The 25806-nt window shown below is 37.3% G+C and overlaps 1 protein-coding gene across 7 annotated transcripts in view; it reads left to right on the forward strand.

Annotated features, from left to right (window-relative positions):
- Positions 1–25806, forward strand: part of LOC105224980 (uncharacterized) — a 99034-nt gene that overhangs the window by 67644 nt on the left and 5584 nt on the right. For all 7 annotated transcript variants that reach the window (XM_019989780.3, XM_019989781.3, XM_049456308.1 and 4 more), the window contains one exon: positions 24677–24964. In XM_019989780.3, coding sequence (XP_019845339.2) covers positions 24677–24964 — 288 coding nt within the window. The remainder of the gene's footprint in view (positions 1–24676; positions 24965–25806) is intronic.

Below are 25806 nucleotides of genomic sequence, written 5' to 3' on the forward strand. Positions count from 1 at the left end.
CGAAACTGTGGACAATCTAGAGATTAAAGCTCTAAAAATGAGCCGTAACCGAAAAAAAAACTCGTTGAAGGCGCTGAAGGTTATCCCAGCTGAGACAAACCTATGTAGAATTAAATAAAGAGATTTGTATTGAAAGACGAGGAAATGTTTTTTTTCAGTCCGGGTCAAATTCGATCAGACGATTTTCTTAAGGGGTTACATGGATTTCCTCGGGTAAAAAGCAGACTTTTTCAACAATTTTTTTCTCATATAAAAAACTAAATATTTTATTACAATTTTTTATAATTACAAACATAGTGTATGACAAAAAAATTCTGAAATTTTTGGAAAAAAATATTAAACACTAAACATTTTTACAAAAAACACGAAAATTTCAGTGAAAATTTCGCGATATTTTTTTTTCAAGCAGTTGCAATCAAAAAAACCCTTCGTCTAAGTCCTTAAGAATTGTATCTCAAAGACCTGTGTAAGGTTTCATGAAGATCGGTTGAGTAGTTCTCGAGAAATTTTGCCAATCGACTTCAAAAATACAGTTTCGAGAAAAACGCTTTTAAAGGCGGCATACTTAGCTTAAGTAGCCTCGAGCACCCAAGTTCTCAAGACTGTATCTCCGAAACTATTACCCGGATCAATTGAAAATTTAGGACAATATTCTAGAGGTGTTGTAGAATTTAATAAGATAATAATTTTTTTAAAACCCGTAAACCCATGTAACCCCTTAAATGACGTGTAAATGTTTTTTCAGTCCGGATCAAATTTGATCACACTATTTTTTTCTTAAAAACTAATATATTTAAGGGATTTTTTCAAAATGTCAGAAGATGTAAAGTGTAACAAACATCTTAATTAGGTTCGATTAGAATTATTCGAATATCCGGTTTGTAACCGATCGTTTGAATATTAACCGATTAATATTATACGAATAGTCGTAATAGTTGCTCTGCGGCGAGTGTTTGAATAAATGAAAATTGTTTAAAAGCCAAGCATTCTTTGTTTTGTGCTGCAAAGTTTCTATAAACCTATATACATACGTAGAAAAATTTGTAGAAGTTGAACGCTTATTATATGATAATCAACAACGACCGGTCAAAAATGAACGGTTAATCGAATAGCCGACGACTTACGATTATCCGGACACTGCAAAACGAATATTATTAGTCGAATACGGTTAGACGATTAGTCGTATACCAAGAGCTCTACTTAAAAAATATTTTTTCCTTTCAAAATGCCTATGATTGAAAGATTTTTGAAACTAATATACAAGTACATTTAGAAAACTGCTTCTCATACCTTATACAGTTACTATCAACTACCGAGATATTATGCAAGCCTTGTCAATTGACTGAGACTACTTACTATCATTCTCCAGTGTTACGTTATTATGTAAAGTGAGAAGTCAGAGAAGTCTTCTAGACATATTATTCATGATTTTATGGTCGTAGTAATAGTTTTTAAAGTGCCGTAATGCACAATCTTAATAAATTTCATCGCAATTTACAACTTACTGCTATAACCTTGAGTTGCTTGACATACTTGAAACAATAAACGCAACAAATTTATACCAAGAATTTGCGTTTCGAGAACAGCTGTAATTTAATTGAACATATTCTGTTTAGAGGATTCACTAGAGTTATTATTTTTTTAGTAAAGGAACGTTACAAGAGCGGGCTGTAACGCAACGTCCCAATACAAGTGTTTTGAAATTTTCAAGCAAACAAGTTGATGAGAAGGAGTATTCATTGTTGTTGTGCTGGCGTAACTATCCACAGAGAATGCGCTTCAGCGCAATACAACTGAAAAGGGGATTTCTTAGAGCGTTCTTGATCGTTTACGTCTTCGCTCTGTCTTAAGAAAATACCTATCTGGTAAACATATTTCCTCGGAAAGCAAAAAAAATATTAAAAATTAACTTCTTTCTCGCCTTTTGACATTAATATTATTTAGTTATGCTACCTAAGTTATGACTTTGTCAAATATTTTGCTCTTTAAAACATATTTAACGATTTTGAAAAGGTTTCTGGATGCAATACTTTTCTTCTTCCATTTTTCATATGATCTTTGATTAATTACGACAAAAAGTGAAGCCTACAAGGTCTAGAGATGTGCTTTCATGCCAGAAATATAATTTTTTATTACCAACTATTGTTAAAACCATTACTAATTAATTTTAATTTAATTAAACATTTTTATTTGAGCTTCTATTTCAATCCATTATCCACGAGCTGGCAACCAGCCTCAAACAAAAGCAAAAATTTCGCATGGGAACAAATTGTGAACTATTAATAGCGCACATTCGTTATGCTAACCATTGAAATATGTGTTTGAACAAACAAAATTATACGATATAATGCTTGCTAATACACCCAGTTTGCCATATTACTATTTGCACTAGAGTCAAACTCAATAGCTTTGCGCCGAAAACCCAACTCTTCGTCGCCCTTTCGCTGTGAGAGTCAGAAAGCATCTTCAATGCGAGAGCAACTTCTTCTTGTAGACAGCCAACACGCACACACACACAGTTTTGAAGCGTGTAGACTACAAACCTGTGTTTATTTTTATTCACTTTGTGGCCAAAGCGAAAATCAGGTTTGCTGCTGCAGTCTTTTGTTTCATAAACCAACCCTAAACAACTTCAACTGTTTCTAAAAAACAAAGCAACAGCGCAATAAATGTCAGAAAAGGAGCGCTCAGCTGTATTCTAGCAACAAAAAAGCCAAGAAAACAACAACAAAAATTAATGATTATATAAAAGCGAAAAAAAACACGCAAAAGCAAATGCCAAGCAGCCACAACCGGAGATGAACACTCCAGTCTGCTGCCATAGCATGGCAATGGCGTTGTAATAGAAGCTGCACACAACTCAAGCCGTAGTTAGTTAAAGCTGCCACAAATATGCTCAGCGCCGACGAGTTACGATTGCAAATAACAGCAACTTACAGCTCTTTCTTTTCTCCGAAGTTTGGCTTTCATTAGAAGTTATGCCATGGCTGGCCATTAAGCAAGCGCTCATCTCCATTAGCAACAAAAACGTAGCAATGTAGCATGCCAACATCTAGAACAACAACAAAACAAACACCGGAACGAGTTGCATCATGCTGCCGAGCTGTGCGGCTGCAGAGTAGTGCGCTGCGGTTAACGCCGCATCCATAGCTAAGGTTTCAGCTGCTATGCTTAAACACATAAGCCCGAGTTAGCAGAATGGCAGCGCCACCACGAAGTTGGCTGAGCTATACAAACTTGAAGAAAAAGCCACAGCCACAGCCACAGAGTGGTACAACAGACAACAGCAACACTTTTGGCTGCCGCTGGCGCGTTGGTGCGCCGCTCAAGTGCTTCGCGTTGGTAGTGGTGGTTGGCAGCAAAAAAGTCTCTGCCTCTTCGTGGCTGAGTGTTTGCCGCAATCAGTTGTTGTTTGGCATGCGCGACGGTCAGTTATAGTTTTGAACGCGCTTTATCGACGGTGTAGCTTGTGCGGTACGAAGGCAAGTAAACGCTGGCTTGAGGAGGCGAACGTGTGTACGCAAGATACAGTTCATATTTCCAGCTCGCTTTGTGTGCATGTGTGTGTATGTGTTTTTTTGTCTATAAAAATAATAATAACATCTTGCTCTGTTTATAACTTACATGGGATATTATGCAAATTGGAGAAAAGGGTAGAAGAAAAAGCAAAAGAGGAAGAAAACACCCAAGGCATTCGACTTGCTTTCACACTAATTAATTAATTATTTATAGCAAATATCAAGTGTGTTGACTAAGCAGGCAAGAAAAAATTTCTGCAAGCTGCTAAAATTAAAGATTAATTGAAAAAAAATAAAAAAATATTAAAAAAATTAAAATTAAATTAAAAAATATTTAGAAAAAAATAGAAAATAAAATAAAAATTCATTGAAAATAAATTAATAAATTCAAAAGAAAGAAATTAAAAAACTTATGGAAAAATATTTAAAAAATAAAATTGATAATAATTAAGTAATTTGATATTGGGTGCGGTTAATTGTTATAAATAAAATAAAATATAACAAGAAAAAATTTATAAATTCAAAAAGTTGAAAATTAATAATAAACAATTAAAATAAATTCATTAAGAAAATCAATTATTTTTGTTAAATATTATAAAAAATTTAAACAGATTAAAAAAGTCAAGAAATAAGCAGAATACAGTGAAAAAATTAAAATAAAATGATTACAAAAATTAAAAAAAAATAATGAAACACCAAGAAATGAAAAAAGCATTAAATTAATCATATCAATTAATTAATAACAAATAATTAGTAATGAAAACATTGCAAACGGTTGATTTATTATAAAAATTAAAAAAGAAAATTATAAAAAATTATGAAGAAATATGAAAAACACTAATAAAAAAATTAGTAAATTAATAAGAAAAAAGTTATTAATGAAAGAATATTAAATTAAATAAATTATAAAAATTATAAACTTGTGATAAAATAATAAAAAAAATTAAGATACTAACAAATTAAAAAAAAAATTAATCAATGACTTAGGAAATTAATTAATGAAAAATATTAAAAAACCTACAGAAATTAAAAAAATTGGTTTAAAATAGATTAACAATATAATCAACAAATTAAAATACTTAATTAATTAATTACATAGAAAACTAATTAATGAAAAATAACAAATTTCTTATACAAAAACATTGGTTTCAGCAATTCCCATACAAAAATAAATCAGCAACAAAAATTAATTCAAAATAAAAAATTACAAAGTAATTTTAAAGAGAATTAAAATCGAAAAAACCCACATAACGGTAACTGCGGTCGAAAATCGATTTAATGCAACCTTGGAGTACACAAAACAGAAAAAAACGAAACAACAATAACAAAAAACAAATGAAATGAAATACATAATTAGCAGTGCATAAAATATAAATACAACAAATCAAATAAACACACACAAGACAAAAACAACAAGCATGATACTTCAAACTACGTAACAATTGTGAAAGACAATCAAACAAATAAACACAAAACGCAGCAAATATCTAAATAAAATAGCAACAAGATTGCATAGGCGATCAGCTGCAGAAATCAAATACAACAGAGCAACAGAGAAAAGGTAAAATTGTGTATCACAAAAGTGTTTCGTCGATTCAAAATCCGGCAAGCGGTCGCGGTGGTGACGGCTGCTGCTCGGACGGCCTTCTATGAACACCTCCTTTAACCACCGACCTCAGCCACGCACCGAGCACAAGCGTTAAACGGCCTTTACGATTACATACATACATACACACATACATATACATATGTAGAGTATGTGTTTGGAGATGATGATAATAGTGTTTAGAGCTGTGGCCAACTGACTAAATGACACGGCCATAGCAATTGCATGTTGTTGTTACTGTTACTTGAGGCAGTTGTGCCGTTGCGCTTGCTGTTGGTGTTGGGCGCTAGCGCTAATGACTCGCGACTGTCGATGACGCTGCCGCTGCCGCATGCCGGAATGCCCGATGACGGCAAAATTGTGGTTCAATTTCGTATTGCAGATGCTAACGCTGTTATTGTTGTTGTAATTGTTGTTATTGTAATCGTTACTTTGTTGCTGTGCCTGCGGTTGCGCCGTTTGCGGATATTTTAATGCGCAAGGGAAGTGACAAAATAGCAAAAACAGAAACAGCAACAGCGACTGCGAAACAAAAGACTTAAGCAACGAACTTGATCTTTTATTCTATGCATTGGCAAAGGCAACAACAACAACTATAGCAAAAATACCAGCACTACTGACTCAGCGTTCGCATGGAGGTTAAGCGATAACAACAAATCAGGCAGAAGAAGAAGCAGAATAAGAGGGAAGAAGAATACACAAAAGCGCACAGCAACAAATGCAAAAACAGCTAGCGCTACACGCATACACACGGCAGGGCGTAAAAATGGCTAAAATCTGTGTTGGCCTGCAGTGATTGAATTTATTGTAGAAACAGCGTATAATATGTGTAGAGCAGCTAAGGCGTTGTTGTTGTTGCTGTTGTTGTTATTCCAGCAGCTGCTGCTGCTGCTCTGGCATGCTAACCAAATGAACGGACTCAAGTGAACTATAATAAATTTAATGATTTTTGTTGAGTTCCTTTTTGCTCATTTGTGCCACAGCAGTGGTGGCTTCTGCCGCTGCTTACTCTTCTGCTACTTCTTCTTCTTACACACTGTAATCAGAATGTGGTAGAAAAAGTTTTTACCAAGACGCACCTTCCACGCAGACAGCGCCGCATCTTCCCCACCGTGTGTATCCTCAACATCAGCTTAATCAACAGTCGGCGCATCGGCAGCATCATCATTATGACCGCATGCTGATTACTTTAGCTGTCTTGTTGTTGTTGTTATTGTTGTTATTGCCATTGAACTTCTAAGTTGCTCGCAAACCGGTACTGGGCAATTACCTAGACCGGGATGGGGAGTGGCAGCATATACGGCGTACGGCATTATCGTTGAAGTTGAAAAAGAACAGTCGAAAGAACTCTTCTAGTTCCAATTCTAATTCTAGTTAGAATGTAGTGTGCGAGTTCTTGATATTCGGTTAGTCTGCAATGCTAAAAATGTGCGGAAGTATCAGAAAATAAATAATAGCCCAATAACAGCTAATCTGTGTGGCAAATCAACTGACGCTGTTGTGGCCTGAAAGTCGTGCGGTTTTTCTACAGTGGTTCTTCTATTTCTATGTGTGCTTCTCGTTACATCAGTGTTGTAAACAAATTAACTGTACTTCAGCGTCTTATTTACATACTAATCTACAATTTGCTGTTAGTTTGGGTGAATATTTCGCAGTAATTAGTGATGCGTGACGTCTAAGGAAGACTTGTCATCTCTCGTCAAAAATTTTTGCATACAAAGCGTTCAGAGTTGCATTCGAAATAGATTTTACATCAATTATTAAATTAATGCCAAAACAAAGATATATTTTTTGTGTTTGTAATGGAAAAAATCGAATAAATCCTTTCCTGGGAGCATTTAAAATTATGATCGACTATTGATCATTATCTGACATAGTGAATGAGATTTACGAATTACTAATTTTTATAATATAATTAAAATCGCTCTTCACTGATATTTATTCGAGTCACCATTGTATGAATATATTATGCGTGAATTTACAGTTCTCTGTATCACAAACATTACTGATTTTATCACTTACTTTAAGAACTTCTAAAGATTTGTATTTGTGCTTATTAATATCGTTACTAATATAATAATCTTGTCATCTGAGATAAGATATGAGAATTCTGTAATGCGCACGTTCGTGTCGCACACCCAGTCAATATCGCAAGCGCGATAAATATAAACAAAGAGCTGGTACATTCCACAATAATCAGTAAATGTAGAAGCATTAAATTAAAGTCTTCAGCGTTTCACTTTCAAGTAATCAAAAAGGGTATTATGGAATATGATTAAAAAAACTTTAACTTCTGTTGCACTGAAGCTCTTCACAAATAACGAAGTTTCTACATAGGAACTTAATTTTGAATGTTGAGTTTGTGTGAGAGTTATATGATATAGTGGCCCGATATCGGCGGTTCCGTCAAATAAGCAGCTACTTGGAGAGAGTATAGGCAGATGAACTTGTCTAAATCCACTTAGCTCGTCACTCTGATGAAGTAAACATATAGTATTTCTTAGGGTCTCTGAGATTTCCTTCTGGATGTTACAGGCTTCCTAGCAAAGTTAATATTGTATACCCAGTTCAGAGTATACAAAAAAAAAATATATATATATTCTATTTATGCTTGAATTGGATATGGAAAACATGAGATGATATGTTAGAATTTGAACCGGACTCATAAAATCAAAAACAAAATTATTCTCCCGTTTTTACACTCTTGCTTGAAATCTTACTTAATTGTAAAAATACAGTATAAATCGTAGTCGTGTCACCCACACGACTTTATTGCAATACACAATACTGTCAGACAGTTCGTGTATTAAATAGAAAAAATTCACTAAACAAAACAATGTGAGCCAAGTTTTGAAAATTTTTCGAGAACTTCTTCTACAGTGACTTCAATGTCATGAGGCGTTTGTAGCAACGCCAGGCCGATCACTCTATCTTGAAGCATGTTCGTCCTCAGCCACGTTTTCATGCGGCGAAGTGTCGAAAAATAATGTTCAGAGCACGCATTCGTCGCAGGAAGTGTGCAGAATATGCGAATAAAACTATGAATTATGGGTATTGGTCTACATCGCAGTTCTTCCATGTATCCAATGCAATAGTCGGTAACTTGTATTTTGACTTTTGCCTCTGCCCCTAATGGCACAGCCAGTGATCAAGTTCCACTTTGACCTTCAAACGTGACACGATGTTGTCATTATCCAAAAGGCCTTTGAATCTATCTATCAAACAATCAATAAGATTTTCCATTTGTTTGAATTTCAAACCACTTTTTCTGGAAGCAGCAAACTCAGTTGAATCCAATCCAATACTTCTCTAGAAAAATGCGTCTTCATATCGTCGCCGATTGTGTTCAACAAAAGAATGTACACTATCCCTGTAGTATTCTTCGCGAGGTATCACGAAGAAATTTTTGCGTTTTGTTTGTCGACCGCAGTTTATTGTTTTTTCTCAGACAAGTTTCAGTTCTGACGCCATTTGTTTTCGTGTCTGAATAAATGGATCGAAAATGTTCGTCAGCTTTTTTTCTTCTACCTATTTGGGAACGTTACAAACATTTCCACCTAGGAATCCGCCACCTGTCGTTAACTAACTTGTATGATATTCCTTTGAAAAACGTAATAGAAAACTCGTTTTTGTAAAATCTTGTAGAAAATATGACCTCATAAAGACTAATTTCGTGGAATTATCTTTCTTCTTCTTTTTTTCTATTGCTATATTTTGCTTATTTTTGTTGTTGTTTTGTTGAGTGAATGATTATAATATTTTTGAATGAATGAAATAATGTTCTTTTGAATGTATGAACTTATTTTTCGAAATAATATGCATGTAACTGTCATCCAGCATGTACAGATATTCGGTAGTGCGTTCTTGCCTCTTGGGGCGTTTCTATAAAAGGTTTACCAATTGTGTTAAAACTCATGACGAAAATCAGCAAACCGGTAGTTGACCTGTAAATATTAAAAGGCAGAGTTGTCGCATCAAAGTTGTTTTGTTTTTCTCATAAAAAACTGTTTTATCAAAAAACGAATTTCACTTTTTCATTATAAACAAAAGCATCAAAAATGGCGTCACTTTGAGAACAGTAACTTCACAACGATTAGATGAAATATTATGAAGCTTTGACAAAATTTTCTATATATCTATGTATATGGTTAGCACACTCAGATAAAGATTTTTAGTTTGTGGCGACATTTCTTATTCCGACCAAAACCATTTCACTTTCATTAAATTAATTATGAGGCCCTAGGTTAAAACTTTATAAATTTGTTTCTTTCACATGTTTCGTTGGGTGGATTATCGGTTGAATACTGTATTTAGGAAAACTTTACAAATTTTCTAAACTACTAATTGCTTTCCATAAAAAGGCATATACTATAAATCATTCGTAATAGACGAAAGGAAGGTTCATGCAATTCTATCAAAGTAAAACCGTTGTTGCAATTAGAATTCCCAAAAATAATGTGAGCATCGCATTGTATGAGAGACCATCAATTTTGATTTATTTTATTATTTCAAATACTTTCAAGTGAATTTCAATTAAAATTCTTAGAAATGGATGCCTCGGTATGCAACCAGCGATAATACATGCATAAACATTACATATACATATATACAGATATATGTACATACAGACGTGAGTTGACTGCCACACAACACGCTACATCTAAATGTATGGTATATAAGTTGCAGCGGCGTATTACGAGTAGTTAATGCAGCACTTGATTACGTTGCCTAAGAACATGCCTTGCATGCAGACTTGTAAAAGTGTAAATATCGCATAATCTACTATATACTCGTAAGTGTGCGTGTATGTGTATGCGTGGCGATATGCAATAATCGATGCATATACACGTAGCTGGCATGTAAGGAGGCCTATCGATGGTGGCACCGCCCAATCCACTGCTACGCGCGCCGCAGAAACCAGTCGAAGAACGCCTTGCAGCACGAACAACCGGTGCGCCGGAGCTGCCGGAGAAGCCAGAACAAAAGCCGCTGACAACCAACCTACACGTAACCAAGTGTGTGGCTGTATGTGGTTGCACAAGCGTTTGCGTTCGGCAAGCAGTTGGGTTTCTTGCATGCAAATGCGAATATTTACACCCAAAAAACAGCTGAGGCAGCGCCAAACGGAGGCAGAACGCGCCGCTGCATTCACAAACACAAAGAAGCTTGCAAAAAATAATAAATAGTTGTGTATGCGTGACTATGTGCGCACGCATAGGCACATGCTACACACACACATGCGCTTGCAGCTAGCCCATATCACCCACCAGCTCCGCAACCACCTCTTGTCAGCGCGCCAAGATAAGACATCGCGCAGTCGCGCATTCGCAGCGCCAATACGCGCAGCTATCGCCCGCCTGTTCATGTCGAACAACTCCCAAGGTAAACGAGTCTTGGGAAAATGAATAGTCGAACATTGCCCCTTTGCCATTTCTATATATGAGTATTTATGTATATTCATATTTGCAGTAGCCCACGGCACACACACACACACATATGAATTAACTTAAATACATACATAAGCGCAGAGTTTCTAACCAAACCATAGCACAACTTCGCCTTCGACACCCAGCAGCGCCACAGTGGGATGCGTTGCGCGGCACTCACGAACTTCCCCGCAGCCGCTGCGTTGCTTTGTTAACCTCAGCTGCTGGCGAAATGAAGTATGGTTGAAAGAAAGCAAGTTTCTTCTTGGCATCGTCTTATATGTAAAGCTAAATTCGTGTGTGAGTGTGTGTGTGTCGCTACTAACGCCTAACCCTTGTCGCCGCAGCAATCTGCTGTAACTACTTACCTAGATGACTAGCTTTGCTTGTTTTACCTTGTCTTGTCCGTTGGTCTTGTCATGTCTCGTTTTGGTAGATTTCGCCTTCGCCTTCTATTTAATGCCACTCTGCACTTCAAGTGAAGTCAATGCTGCTGTTTATCTTTCTTCTTCTTTTTTCTATTGCTATATTTTGTTGTTATTGTTGTTGCACAATTCACCAACTGTCAAGTGGACTGCCATAAAAAGTAAGTAGTGGTGGACTCATGTTTTGGTATCGCTGCTGAAGTTGGACTTTTGTTACATTGCGCTGATTAGACGATTGTGCCTGGTGGAGCTGGAGAAATTGTGAGAGTCAGTGGTTCCCAATATTTTCTCTTTCAAATTTTTCTCTGGTTCCTTCTGACGCTCGCAGCGAAATCGGTTATAACACAGAAGCAAGTATTAGAACAATCAATGTTGGACACTTAGATGGAAAACTTTTAAATAACACCTTTAGTTAATATATATTTCACACAAAAATGAGTTTTAGAGCTATCGAAATCAGAGATCACGCGTAGAGTAATAATGTAGGGCTTTGTGAAGCCATGAAAAAATAACTCCCGTGTTCGGACTTACAGATTAGCGAAGCGCTTTGTAGCCAATACATAATTACAGAGGCGCTTAACTTCAACACCCGCCAGTTCGTTGGGATGTCCGAAGGTATGCGCCCCCAAGTGTCTAAGTCTTGACCTCCCAAACGCGGGACAGTCAAGAAGGAAGCGCTGGTTTGTTTCTACCGCATCTTCTTACAAACAGCTTCTATAGTCGGCATCCGGTAAGATTCCCATTCTTATCACATGTATTCCAATAGGGCAGTGGCCTGTTAACAGTCCCACTACTTATGGGAGGTTAACTTTACTGAGAGCAAAGAGATCACTAGATCTCCTGCGATCTATCCTGGGTCTAAAGGCTTTTGCGACCGCGCAAGTACCGAAGCTGGCCCAGCATTGGAAAAGCATCCGCAAGGCCCAGCTATCTAGTAGTAGAACACAAGAGGATACAGGAGCACCGACCCGTTCCCATTCTACCGATAATGATCTAGGGTGGCCTTCCTCGCTAGCTCATCAGCTTTGCAATTACCTGCGTTTCCGCTGTGGCACCCATATCAATCTTATCACAAAAACTCTCGCTGCTAGAAATAGCGACGTTAGACATTCTTCGACCAATCCTGAACGCACTGTGAACGAGTTCAAGGCTAGCATTGCCGCTCTGCTATCTGAAAACAAGTACCTTCATTTAATTTCAAATTTATCAAATTGTACTGGTCAATACTTTGGTCTAAATCACGAGAGTATGAGACTTACGAATTATTTTTGGACCAAGATAAAATTTTATTGCATATTAAACCATTAATGAACCCAAAGAATATAACAGCACTTCGAGGAAGGAATGCGAAGTGCACACACCTCCATAATCGACAAAAACTGTGAACGAAACCTTGATTTTTGATCTGCTTTGACGTGGTTTTTTCGGCTTCCGTTCAACTTTGCCACGATATCCGGCCGATTGATCGTCAATTTCCTGATAGTAAGCATAGATCCAGGAGGATGGAGTCATGTTCTCTGATTTCCAATCACTTAGAAGTGGCCAGAAATGATTCCTATACATATGGGTCAAGCAACTCACTACTTCTGGTCTTAGACCAATTATCCTCTGGGTAGCCAAAGAACTTCCATTTGGAGGTGAGCTAAAGTGAAAAGGCTAATCATGCCTCCCCAGGGTTGTGCGGTGGGTTTGAGACCCGCCACTTAAAAAACGCCTCCAATGAAAACTTCGGCTATAAACGCGAACAAATCGTGCTTGCACTTTCCTTAGACCCAAATGATTTTTCAAAATGGTTTTCACTCATCCTTCCGATATTCCAACGATACCAATGAGATCCCTGATTATTAATCATCGATTCACCAGCACCAATTCCTTAATTTTACTGAAGTGTTGATCATCAGATGATGTTGATGACCGTCCTGGACGTGTTTCATCGTCAACGCGTTTTCGAACTTCTTTGAATAACTTCTGCCAATCGAAACCACTTGCTCGTGACAAACAACTATCTCCAAAGGCTGTTTCCAATATTGTGAACGTTTCGGCACTAGAAATTTGATTTCACATAATTTAAGAGATCTTCTTTGTTGAATAATTTCACTCTTCGTAAAAGTCGCCGAATGCATTTGGCATAGATTCCACTGACATCATGCCAACCTAGAAAAAAAAATATTTCGTCAAATGGGTTTCCGCACGAATTTAAATTAAACGGTCTTACTATTCTTTGCTCACAATAATTAAGTGGCCAAAACCAAACTTCTGAGAGTAAATCTGATATGTGTAAAGACTTCTATCAAAATGGTATGCGCTTATGCTTATTGTTCTTTTCTCCCAAGAAAGTATGAAGTAATTTCTAATTATTATTATAAAATCCAAAGATATTTAAGAACTTTATAATGCTACTGAATCCAACTCAGATCATAATTTTGAAAAGGTTGTAAGAACTTTTCTCTGGCAATGTTTGCACCAGTTGTGAAAATATTTTTTTGGTATATTCATCCGATTGTTCAATTTCTTCTTCTATTACTCGTTATTTTGATCTTTCTCCCTACAACTCCATATTCCTCCTTTTCTCTTTTTGTCTCCCCCTCTCTCTCACTCTCTTACCAATTATCTTTCTTAAGCCTTGTATTTCACAAGGAAGCCAATACTACATATAAATCTCTTTGGGAACCCCTGCATTAAACAACATAACGCACTTATAACCATTTATATAGTTACAATAAATAAAATATTGTTGTAGACTTCATTATTTGCGTGTTCAACATACAATACATATTTATTGACAAGATGCTGCGCATGCCCGGCGTGCTTTTTTATGATTCGTTTATTTTTATTTGTGATTTGTGTTTTTGTTTGCAAGCATTAGTGTCACACGTTTACTTGCCACAAGTGACTTTCGCTAGTCACAGTAATTTGCAAATACAAAAAGGCTTGCATAAATACAGACATACAAAGAGCATCTAACACCCGTCTAACTATCGCACTAAGCTGGGTCTTTGACACTTCTTTGCGCTGCATAAATGGCACCAAGAAAGCCATCCACATTTTTACTACAACAAATGACAGTGGTTCACATAAATCCCTTGGAAAAAGTTGCCACTTAGTTTTTCCTCACATTATGAGATTTAAAATTTTAATCTTTGCTTTCGACTTGCATTCGTTAATTGTTATGTAACTTTGTTCGGTTGTTCGGTGGTGAATTTTATGAATTGCAGTTTTCATTATTACCATAACTTGTAAAATTAAAAATCAACCAATTTTTTGTAAGAAACATTTCAAGGAAGAAGTTAAAATTGTTATTTCACTGATTTTCAATTCATGTTTAGTCATTCGTCTGAGAGCAAGACGAGTGTGAGAAAATTTTCTATTAAAGCATTTTATCATTTTGAATCTGTAAAAAATAAATTCGTGCAAAGCGCCTAAGTAAGCTGACGCTATTGTATTTATAGTGTCGGAAGTTGTCTCTCAATGGTGTCTGTATTGCTTGGTTGTGCGTGGCAGGTACGCAGTGTGGCGTGGGCTTAAATCCCTGTTTATGAAAAATATGGCATCAAAAAGCTTCTCATAAATATTTTAGTCATGCACAAGCTGCTTATAACTCGAAGGGTCAACATGCAATGTATTAAAATACAAGTACAATTCCAAAATAGGCGAAAAATGTTTCAAAATTGCAATTTCCATATAACTGATATACATAAGTAGCTGCCGCCGTAGCCTTCTCCAAAAATTTTAATCTTATAAATGCTCAATTATTTTATTATTCTCTTGAAGTAATGTAGAAACCAAAAATAGTATGTATGTAAATGGTACACCTTATCTCATTTATATTATATAAACTCCAGCTAGATTGTAATTAATATGGAGTATATCCACAAAACCGTCAAAAAAAGGTTTATTTATTATTTAACCTAAATTTGATAAGGAAGATATATACTTAGAACATAAATTAAAATCGTCGTCATAAAGGTCTTCCCTCATAAAATTTTGCGTTTTTGCAATAGCTTCAGTTTAAGCAATTTCGAATAATGTCGTCATTCATTATTATATCCTGGGTATATGTAGTATATTAAGTTCGCCAAGAAGCGAGTAACATACAGCAGGAAACCGGCGGAGACCCTATAAAGTATATAACAATAAGAGCACTACAAAAATTGTTATGGAAATTGGAACTCGATTTATTTTGCATGGCTGCCACGGGCACGCTTGCAGAAGTCCAGACGCTGAACACAATTTTCGATTTCAAGCATAAATCGGCCGATACTGCTGCAATTTCACGTTCGAGATTCGAACGAAGTTCATCAATCGTGGCTTGCTTTGTTGGCATAGGCCATAGACTTGAAGTAGCCCCACAGAAAATAGTCTAACGGCGTCAAATTGCACGACCGAGGCGACCAATTGACCAAACTTGATTTGCAATAAATCCATGTTGGCACCACATATTTTCTAAGTCCATATCACCCAATTCTGAACAAAAATATTTGGTTATTCAATTCTCATTCACAGTAACGTGTCGGTCTTCATAGCTGAAGATCATTTTTCGATGAAAATCCACATAATATTCGAACTGTTGTTCGGCGCAATTCACGAACATACCACGATTCTGGTGGTCAAGCGACTTCAGTTCTTGCGTCAGTTTGATCTTGTATGGATGTAGGTCAAGATCTTTTGGCAAAATTAGGAACGACGTCACAGAGATGCCCAACGTCGGAAAAAAATATGCCGTTATTTGCAGTCCCTATCAGTCTGTTTTTGTAACGTCCCTTTTGAATAACCCATTATGTATGTAAATAATCAGCGCGACGAGCTGAGTCGATTAAGTCAGGTTCTTCTGTCTTATATACGCGAACTAGATCCTCAGTTTTTAGACGCCAATCTGAAAATTTTACTCACGTCTTTTTCTCTCTACAAATCTCTCAGTTTTTGAGATATCGATCAGAACTTTTAGACACATCCATTTCATTCTAAGAAGCTGCTCATTGTCGAAACCAATATCAAACCACAGCCGTACAAAACGATAAATGTCACATTAAATAATGATTAGTTTTTAATATAGCTTTGTCTTTCTGAAGTACATAAAGTGCATTCGGCGATTTTTTCGATGAGTGAAGTTATTCAATAAAGAAGTTCCATTAAATTTTTGTGCGGAATAGAATTTCTGTTGCCAAACCGTTCAGAATGTTGAAAAGGGTATTCGCCAGCAAGTGTTTTTCATTTGTACAAATTATTCAAAGAGGGTTGAGCACGTCTCGACGACAAACCACGTCCAGGACGGCTATCAAAATCAACTAATGATCAATATGTGAATGAAATAAAGGAATTGGTGCTTGAGAATCAACGAGAGATCTTACTAGCATCGTTGGAATATCGGAAATTTGTGAAAACCATTTTGAAAAAATCATTTGCGCCGAAAAAAAGTGAATGAACGATTGGTTCCAAAGTCACTAACGTTAACGTCTCTGAAACAATGCTTTACGACTACCAGGATATCATGAAACATATTTAATCATATATTTACTATATATAACTTATTTATTAATAGGGGGGGCTCAGAAGCTCATTTAGCCAACTTACGCTGTGTCTTCGATCTATGCTTACGACCCAGATTTAAAGATTTATCGGCCGAATGTAGTGGCAGAGGTGAGTCGAAGCCGAAAAAAACACATCAAAGCAAGCCAAAATTCAAGGTTATGTTGACAGTTTTCTTCGATTATCTAGGTGTGGTGCACTCCGAATTCCTTCCAACCAACCAAACTGTCAAGAAGGAATACTATTTGAATATTATGCGTTTGCGCTAAGCTATTCGTAAAAAGAGGCCGGATTTATAGGCCGACAACTCTTGGTTTTTGCACCACGATAATGTGCCATCGCATACTGTATTGATTCTTCATTAGTTTTTCCACCAAATTTCCAACCAATATCGTGCCGCAACCACCATATTCGCCTAATTTAGCTGCTTGGGACTTCTGGCTATTCAGCAACTCAAACGACCGCTCCGGTTAATAGAAGACGTTAAACGTGAATCGCTACGCGCATCGAAGGCTATTTCGAAAATTGACTTTAACAACTATTTCGAGTATCGGAACAAACGTTGGCAGTGTTTTGGGACCAAGTAGGATTACTTTGAGTGAGACGACATAGATTTTAAAAAATAAATTAAGAATTTTAAATTTATGAACAAAGCCTTACTATTTTTTACTCATAGCAGTATATCTCAAATTATAACCGATCTACCTACTTGTATGTATATATCTGAATTAGGATCTTTTGGCTTATATAATACTATATATAACTTATTTTTTTATATAAGGCGAAACTGGTTAACTACCATACAACATTAAAAAGCTTGAATAAAGCTTGTTGGGTCAACATTTTGTATAGACAAACGTTTGCGGGACAAATGATACACCCTGTATATTTACTTAAAAAGCGAAAAGTATAATGAATTATAAATTTGTTAAAGTTAAAGTTGCAATAAATGATAATGCTTTTTTATAACAGCAAAACTAGCAAGCCTCAAGTGATTTGGAATCGAATACAATAACATTTGTGCTTCACAAACCCAGTTTCGATGCTTTCCAAAAAATATGGCGCAAACATCATTAGAAACCAGCATCAACAGTTTTGACCTGCCAGCGACAAATCTGGACAATTTCCACTGGCGCCTGCGAACACAAAGAGGGACATAGGCACAGAGGCCCATTTTAAATGGGTTTGTAGCGGCGTAATCGCTGCACCAAATCATCATGCAACGGTACAAGTAATTAAATGCTGACATGACAGTGAGTGTCACGGTATCTCTCTTAATAGGTTTTCGAAAAGAAAATCTAAACAACACAACAAAGCGGACGCAATTATCTAATAATGAAATGGAAATCGATGAAAGGCACAAAGCCAACAATACAAAGGCAACAACAGCACACATCGCAAGGAAAGCATCATTGCACCATTGTACACTTTGTTGCTGTTGGTTAATGTGTTGCTAACTCGTGTTTTGCTTTTTTCTGTTGTTATTGTTATATACCCATGCTACACAACTATTGTTTGAGTGCCGCTGTTGTATTTATGTTAACACTACTTGTCATTCACACGCTCATAACAACAATGGTGCGCATGCGCATGCGCGTCGAGCTCATTTAAGGCAGCATCTAATGGAGCAGGCGCCGCCAGCATCTCGTGTTTATTTGACGTAATAATTGCTGGTTTAATTTGTGAATTTATTTGCGTTGCACTCTTGCCATTGAACCAGTGCGCCGAACAATGTCAATAAGCAAAGTGCGTTAATGGCAAAAATGAGCAATAAAAAATTAAATAAAATTAGAAAAATACAAGCGCGCTTTCTACATGCAACTTCGCAGGCCAACTTATAGCATTGCATCGTTCGTATGATTACAGAGTTGTTGTTATTATTTTCATTGACGTTTCTCTTCACCATCTACTTGTTTGGTTGCTGTTGCTAATAGCTGGCCATATTTATCAGATTTTGTGGTTTAAAAATCACTTCGCCACAGGCACAATGCACTAAGCAAAGCTCATGCAAGTGTATGCACATACACATACATACACACGTATGTGCATACGTGATAAACTCGTACCAAAACTAAACTCTCGACCATAGTTGACCTTAATGTATGCCAGTGGGTGGACAAGCACATGTTTTTTGCTAATAAATAGTTTAATTCAAAATTATGCAAATAAGCACCAAACAAATAACAGCATATTGAGGCGGACCGAGGTCAATGAAGGTTATTTTTAATATTTTCTGTCCGGATAGAAATTATATAAGTTCCCAAAAACTAAAGTTCGTTAAAGTTCAAACTGAGAGATTTACATCTGCGCACCTGCGTCCAGGTTTCTGGATAATCCCCAGTTGTTTCACTCTCCAGCATGACGTTGAGTAAATTTTCCGCGGTTATTGGGCCAACCAGGTCTTCTATGGCGGTGTGTTCTCCTTGAAAGCACACACATTTAAAGAATGTGTTTTCAGCGTCCTCTGCTGTCGCATCGTTGTATAGGAATGAAGACTCTTCGACTTTTCCCATATTGTGGAGGTACTTTTTAAAGTATCCGTGACTGGATAACAGCTGAGTTGTGCAAAAGTCGACTTCTCGGAATTTACGGCTTGTACATAAGTTTAGTTTGGCCGTCCATTTGTCGCGACTCTCATTCTCTAATCTTCGTTACCATGTTGTTATTGTATCTTTCTTCATTTGTTCTGTTGCGCTCTTGTTATTTTCGGATATTTTCTTTAGCTCACAAAGCTTTTTCCTTTCGTATGCCAGAAGGTCAATCAGGGCATTACCGCTTATAACTAATACAATATTTCATCACCTGGCACTGTTCGGTAATCTGATGTAACTCTGAGAGCTGCGGTGAAGTGTACTCTGGCCACTAGCTTACGTCGGTTTTCCTTTTAAGCACATCTTCCCAGACCTCAGCTCTGTATAATAGGACGCTAATTGTCGAAAAAATTAGGAGCTTTCTGTTTTCTTGGCTGGGGATTCCTATTTTAGCCATTAGTCTGCTAAGTTGGAAGTTGACTTTCGCCTTTCCTTTCCTGGATTTGTACCCAGAAGGTTAGTCTGACGTCCAGTCTTACTCCTAAGTAGTTTACTGCTTTTTGTATCATAAGGCTATCCGTAGTCGTTTGCATACTTCTTTTGAAGGATAGCTCTGTTTTTTTTTTTTGTAACGAGCGAGCCATTCCTGTATCCGTATCATTATCTGCTTAAGCTTTCTTCGCACTTCTTCTGTGTCTCGTGCTGTAATTACTACTGCAATGTCTTCCACGTAGTCAATTAAGTACGATTCTACTGGCATTTCGAGTTTTAGAATAGCATCGTGGCTGGTGTTCAATAAGTCTGGCCTTAGAATGGATCCTTATGCTGCTCCTGGCGTGACCGCTATCCGTCGTGATCCCTCTCTAGTTTTGTACAACAGTTTTCTGTTACTAAGGTAGCTTTGCACCACAGCTCTGCGGTAGTCGGGGATTTTAAAGCTTTTTTGGAAAGAATCGATCATATCTACCCATCTAGAGCTGATGAAGGTGTTTCGAGAACTAAAGTCGCAAGCAGCAGTATTCTTTTGTATTTGTGCTACCTACGCTTTGCGGCTTCTACACTTTCAATGACGCATTTTATAGCTCCTAGCGTTGATCTGCTTGGTCTAAAGCCGTGTTATCTAGGTGAGAGTCCTTCAGCTTCATTGATAGCCGCTTCGAGTCTCGATATCAGTAGTCTTTCATAGAGCTTTCCTGATTTGTCAAGCATGCAAAGTGGACGGTATGCTGATGGCACGTTGGGATTTCCTTTTCCCTTACTGATTAGCACCACACGTTATTTTTTCCAGTGTTTATGGAATATTCCGGCTTCGAGGAAGGCGTTATACATATTCTATATTACTGCCTGTCGCTCTGCAGGGATTTTTTTTCAGGATTTCTGCTGGAATTCCGTAAGGGCCGGGGGATTTGTTGGTCTTGGGCTCTCCAGTGGCTAGTTGCAGCTCTTCGAGGATGAACTGGGGTATTTTTGGAAATATTAGAGTCTGTTCTGAATGACTAGCGTTTTTTTCGTGTGTGGGGAAGAGTGCATTGACGATGTGATTCATTTTGGCAGCAGTTAGGTCAGGTGGCTTTTTCGAAATGAATATATAGAACGAAAATCGTCGAAAGGTTATATTTGAAACTTTATCGATATATGTATATTTTTATCTGGTTTCAGTGTTCAATTAAGAACGATAACGATAATTTTATCGAATAATTATCATAAAATTTATAATCGAGATATTTATTTATATGTACATCAATCTGCAATGCCTAGCTAATTTAAATGAACAGTAAGTTAATTTTCTTAACTTCTAATACAAAAACTGGATGGGAAGTGTTTCTGTTTTTCAGGCAATCCATACACTAGTAAACTGAGTATCAGATTAAAGGAAAGATGATTGCCTGAAAAACAGATTTTAACTTCAGTAAGTTCTTGGACAACTCTGAAGACATCAGACGTTTTTTTTTAACTAAAACAAGTATATATTCCAAGGACTGTGATTGTTTTATAAACTTACAACGGAAATCATTTGATGGATTCAAGATAGTATTATCTCAACAGGCTGATTAGGTCAGAGCTGATTTTTTCTGTTTATACGGCTCGATTTAGGAGTATTTTTAACAATTTCTTTCAAACTCACTTGGACGAAGTGTGTGACTCACAAATGATCTGCAGGAACTCTTTTAAATTATCACAGAACTTGCGGAAATTTCTTTCTGTCATTTTATTTGTATGGACACATGATAGATTACCATTATGTCAGCTGAAATACCTGCAGGCATAAACAAGTACATTCAAAAACACATGTAAATATTTAATTGCTTTCTACTAACGCTTGACTCATGCCGGCCACATGCTATCGAAATTATTAATCTTTAAGATTTTTACTATTATGCACAGTGCCGCCCATTTAAAGTCATTTTCAAACAAACACATGTGTACATGTGTACTTTCAAGTAACTACGTATGTATGTGTGCTCGTCTTGCAATTAATTCCACAGTAAATCCATTAAACACGCTTCAAATCAAAGGGGCGCTTGAGGTATTTACATAAATAACTATGCATGTACGCGTAGAGCACTCGCTAATAAATAGAGCATAGATCATTATTCTACCTTAGAACAAGAAGTTCTTAGTTCCAGAAGTTCATTGACTGTACGAAGATTAAACGCTTTTCAATCAGATAAAGAAGGCACGTCAAAAAATTTGTTTGCCTCCTATAAAGCTACACAGAGCAGAAATTGTTAATTCATAGCTTACTCCTCCTACCTGTTCGTACGGGAATTTCGGCATTACCACACATTCCTACATTTCTACATGTGTTTGATGGTCTGTTGGTTTTATACTTGAACGTGTGTGAAAATTTAATTGCGCCCATTTCGACCAATTGTCTTTTGGCATACATTAAGTAAAAACAAGAAAAACTCATTAATATTTATACCCTTCACAGGTGGATTTCTTATAGCACAGAAGAGTATAAAAATATCTTTTTCTTGAATATGATTGGTCAGTTTGTATGACAGCTATATGCTATCGTGGTCCGAACTGAAAAATTTGACAATATTTGACAATATTTCATGCCAAGTTTCGTGAAGATATATTGTCAAATGAAAAGTTCCCCATAATGTAGGAGTAATAGACAAGGATTGCACCGCGACCTTAGGTCTATTATGCCATTTCCTAACTCACAAAGACTCACCTAACCCAGAATATTGATATATTCCAATATACTGCTAGGTGCTAGTGAGGCGATGTTATCCCTATTTGGAAAAGTGGATCCCAGAGGCCTTATTCTTCGTCTGCAGACTGTTATACAGTCAATTCGTAGGTATTCCGGAGTTTCAGGCTTCCTGTCACTGAACCGGCAATATTGCACGAAATAGGCTGATGTTATATAAGTGTTTCTTTAGTTTGTGATGGCCTCGACATTCATAACTTATCGTACCTGGTAAATAGCCGGACTCGATATTAATCGCCTCAACAAATTTCAGCAGGCTCAAAGTGCTTGCCGAGTAGGCGATGTTATCCCTATTTCGAAAAATGGATCCCAGCGGCCTTATTCTTCGTCTGCAGACTGCTGTAGAGTCAATTCGTAGGTATTCCGGAGTTTCAGGCTTCCTGTCACTGAACCGGCAATTTGCACAAGAAGCTAGGCCGATATTTAAGTGTTTTTTTTTAGTTTGTGATGGCCAGTGTGTGGCCATTGCATGAGAGCATATCATCATCGTCCTCCCTGGCATGCTCCTCATGTCGTCGTCCTTAGCAGTTCCTTGTGTCCATTGCAAATGGTTTGGTTTTAAGTGTGTTTGTTTGATTCGGTCATCCTTTCCTCACGACCCTTGGCGGTGAGCGGTCGGGTCTACGCTGTTGTAGGGGAACTAAAAGGTCCGTCGGGTCAGGCCCCATTAAGCCGTAAGGCCACCGTTACTTTCGAATTCGGACCGGTGTTGGGAAGGCTCCGTTCGATCACAACCGAACTAAACTCCTGGCTGCAAATTACACAATGGGCACGGGAGTCGCATAACACCCTGTATTAGGAGGTGGCAACTCTTGGTTGCAGCTTCTTACAACACGCAGGAATGTAGCACCGCTCTTGCAGGTTGGGAGATGCTGAGTATGCCTTGCAACTTAGGCCCCTGCCCCAGACCAAGATGACTGCCACTCACAGAGGTTCCTTATTTAAGAACTTGATTTTGGGCTCTCAGTTTGTATGACCAGCTACATACATATATGCTATGGTCATCGGATATCAGCGGCTTCGGCAACTGAGGCGCAAATCTTTAGGAGAAAAAGTCGTTTTCTTGAAGTTAAAACCTCTCGACATTCATAACTTTATCGTACCTGGTAAATAGCCGGAATCGATATTAATCGCCTCAACAAATTTTTAGCAGGCTCAAAGTGCCTTGCCGATTAAGGTCTACTCGATTAATACTTAGAAGTATTTAGGTATCACAACCGGACCAGGACACTCAGCTTTCTTAACTTTACCTAATCATCATTGATTTTTAACACCTGGCAGAGCTTGTGACGCTCTCGTTTCCTATGCCGTTGTCTTTTATAACGAACTGACCTTGACTTTTTAGCCAGTAACTAATCCAAAAGCACGCTTTATAATGACTAGAACAATATCGTCGAAGTTCTTCCCAAAGTCTCTTCATTCTTAACGGTACAAAGCAATAACAGTAACAATTCAAAACCCAATCCAAAGTTTATCCTCAACCTACAGCCAGGAATTTTAAAAAATCGCTAATATAATCTTAAAGAAGTATGTCTGTACATAAAACAGACATCATATCTGTTAACCTCCATAGATTAGCTTTTAGCACCGTTAAAAAAGCGGCATTTTTATCCGAAGAGCGGCAACCAAAGCCCGACCCCTCCTTTCGGAACGCCAGTGCGCTGCCGAACGGTAGCAAACGGAAGACATTTAACTGAAGTGGTAAAAGTAAAAGCTTAAAAACTTAAGACTATTAAGCAAAAGTGAATTGTCTTGCTAACGTGCTCTTTATACTCCTCCAAGTAGTTGCGGTTAATGTTTTTTTATGTTGTTCCTACCATACCACCTATGACTTAAATGTTATTACCGCTATTGTTATTATTGTTGTTGTAGTAAAGGTTGCAGCGCATGTTTCAAAGCAAAACAAGCACAAACGAATATGCAGGTTTTGGTTTTGCTCTAAATACTGCGCTAGCATTCAGCGTGTCTGATGTCTCCGCACGCACACGACAACAACAACAAACGTGTATAACAATAGCGCGTAGTTGGTGACAAAAAACGCTGCACAATTGCACTTGTTGTCGCTAATGTTGATAAACTTCTTGCTGCTGCTGCTTGGAGCTTGGTCTTCGACGGTTGTTTATTATGGTTACTACGGTTGTTGTTGTTGTTGTCGTCTTCGTTGGTGTTGCTACCGACGACGTTGGCGTTGATGTTGGTGTCGATAACGACACCAATAGCGATAATGATGTTGCGATCATCATTATGATGATGTAATATTTCAAATGCGCCGACCGCAATTCTATTCTTGTCGCTCTTTTATTTCATTATTTATTTCGTACTTTGCCCTTCCTCTGCCACGCAATAATTGTAATGATGAAACGCTTACTTATTTATTTTTAAACAATTTTTTAATTGTTTTTTATTCTTCGTACCACTTAGACTTATGTGAAGGCAGTCAATAGCGGCGTGGAGAATCTACAAGAAGCTTTACGCGCAGCGGAAAATCATAAACAACTGGTGCCATTGGGTCCACGCATTATCGCCAATACCACCAAGTCGTTTAAGACAATCGATTCGGAGGACGTCGAGAAGCGTTGCCTGCTACAAGCAGACGGACAGCTCGTTACGGAAAGCAAGAAGACAACCGAACACGAAGTTATCGTAGACCGTGAATTGCCTGAAGAGGACGATCATTCGATCGGTAGTCGTGAGAAAATCGAAACTGTGGTAAATATCAACATACATACATACCGCATGTACTCATAAATATCTATGTGCGGAGATAGGTGTAAATTTCGTAGAAACTACTTAGTGTTTATGGGGCGGTAACCGTTTGCGAAGTAATTTAAAGGAAAATTTGAAAACTAATTAGAAATAAAAGTGCGTTAGGTTCTCATCCGCAATAATCGCACTAGAAATTCATTGACAAACATTACAAGATACATTGAAGTAAAACTAAAACACCAGAAAGTAAGGTCGTGCTAAGTTCGGGTGGTAAATAATTTCTTAAACTTTGGGATTGTAAAGTGTGTGGAAGCGATGTTACTTAGAATAAAGTATTGTTAATTTTCACGATATTATGTTATTCGGAAGCCGTTACTATCGGTGTATGAGGATTCAGATTTGAAGGGTTTCACCAATTTTTGGTACTCCTGAGCTTATTATTACCTATTTATTATAACTTGAGTATATTATTAGTAAATTATAAAGCTTAATAGCTGGTCTTGTACGAGCAGATTAGAGAGATATGGAGTCCAGTTTTTGGACCGATATTTCTCTCTAGCTAATTTTATATTTTTATTCATATTCCGTGAGTTTTATAACAACTTTGGCTCAACGAATCATTTTCACAGTCGGTTAGAAAGAACAATTCAACGCTTGAAGCTGATAGGTTCATTCTTCTTTTTCTTTATTAGCGTAGACATCGCATAAGCGGTTATAACCGAGTTTACAACAGCGGTCCAATTGGAGGTTCCAAGCGTAGCCAGGTCCTACTCCACCTGGTCTTTCCAACGCAGTGGAGGTCTTCCTGTTCTTCTGCTTCCTGTGAATTTCTCTATACTGAAGTT

Source organism: Bactrocera dorsalis, chromosome 4 (assembly GCF_023373825.1).
Source record: "Bactrocera dorsalis isolate Fly_Bdor chromosome 4, ASM2337382v1, whole genome shotgun sequence".
NCBI lineage: Eukaryota > Metazoa > Arthropoda > Insecta > Diptera > Tephritidae > Bactrocera > Bactrocera dorsalis.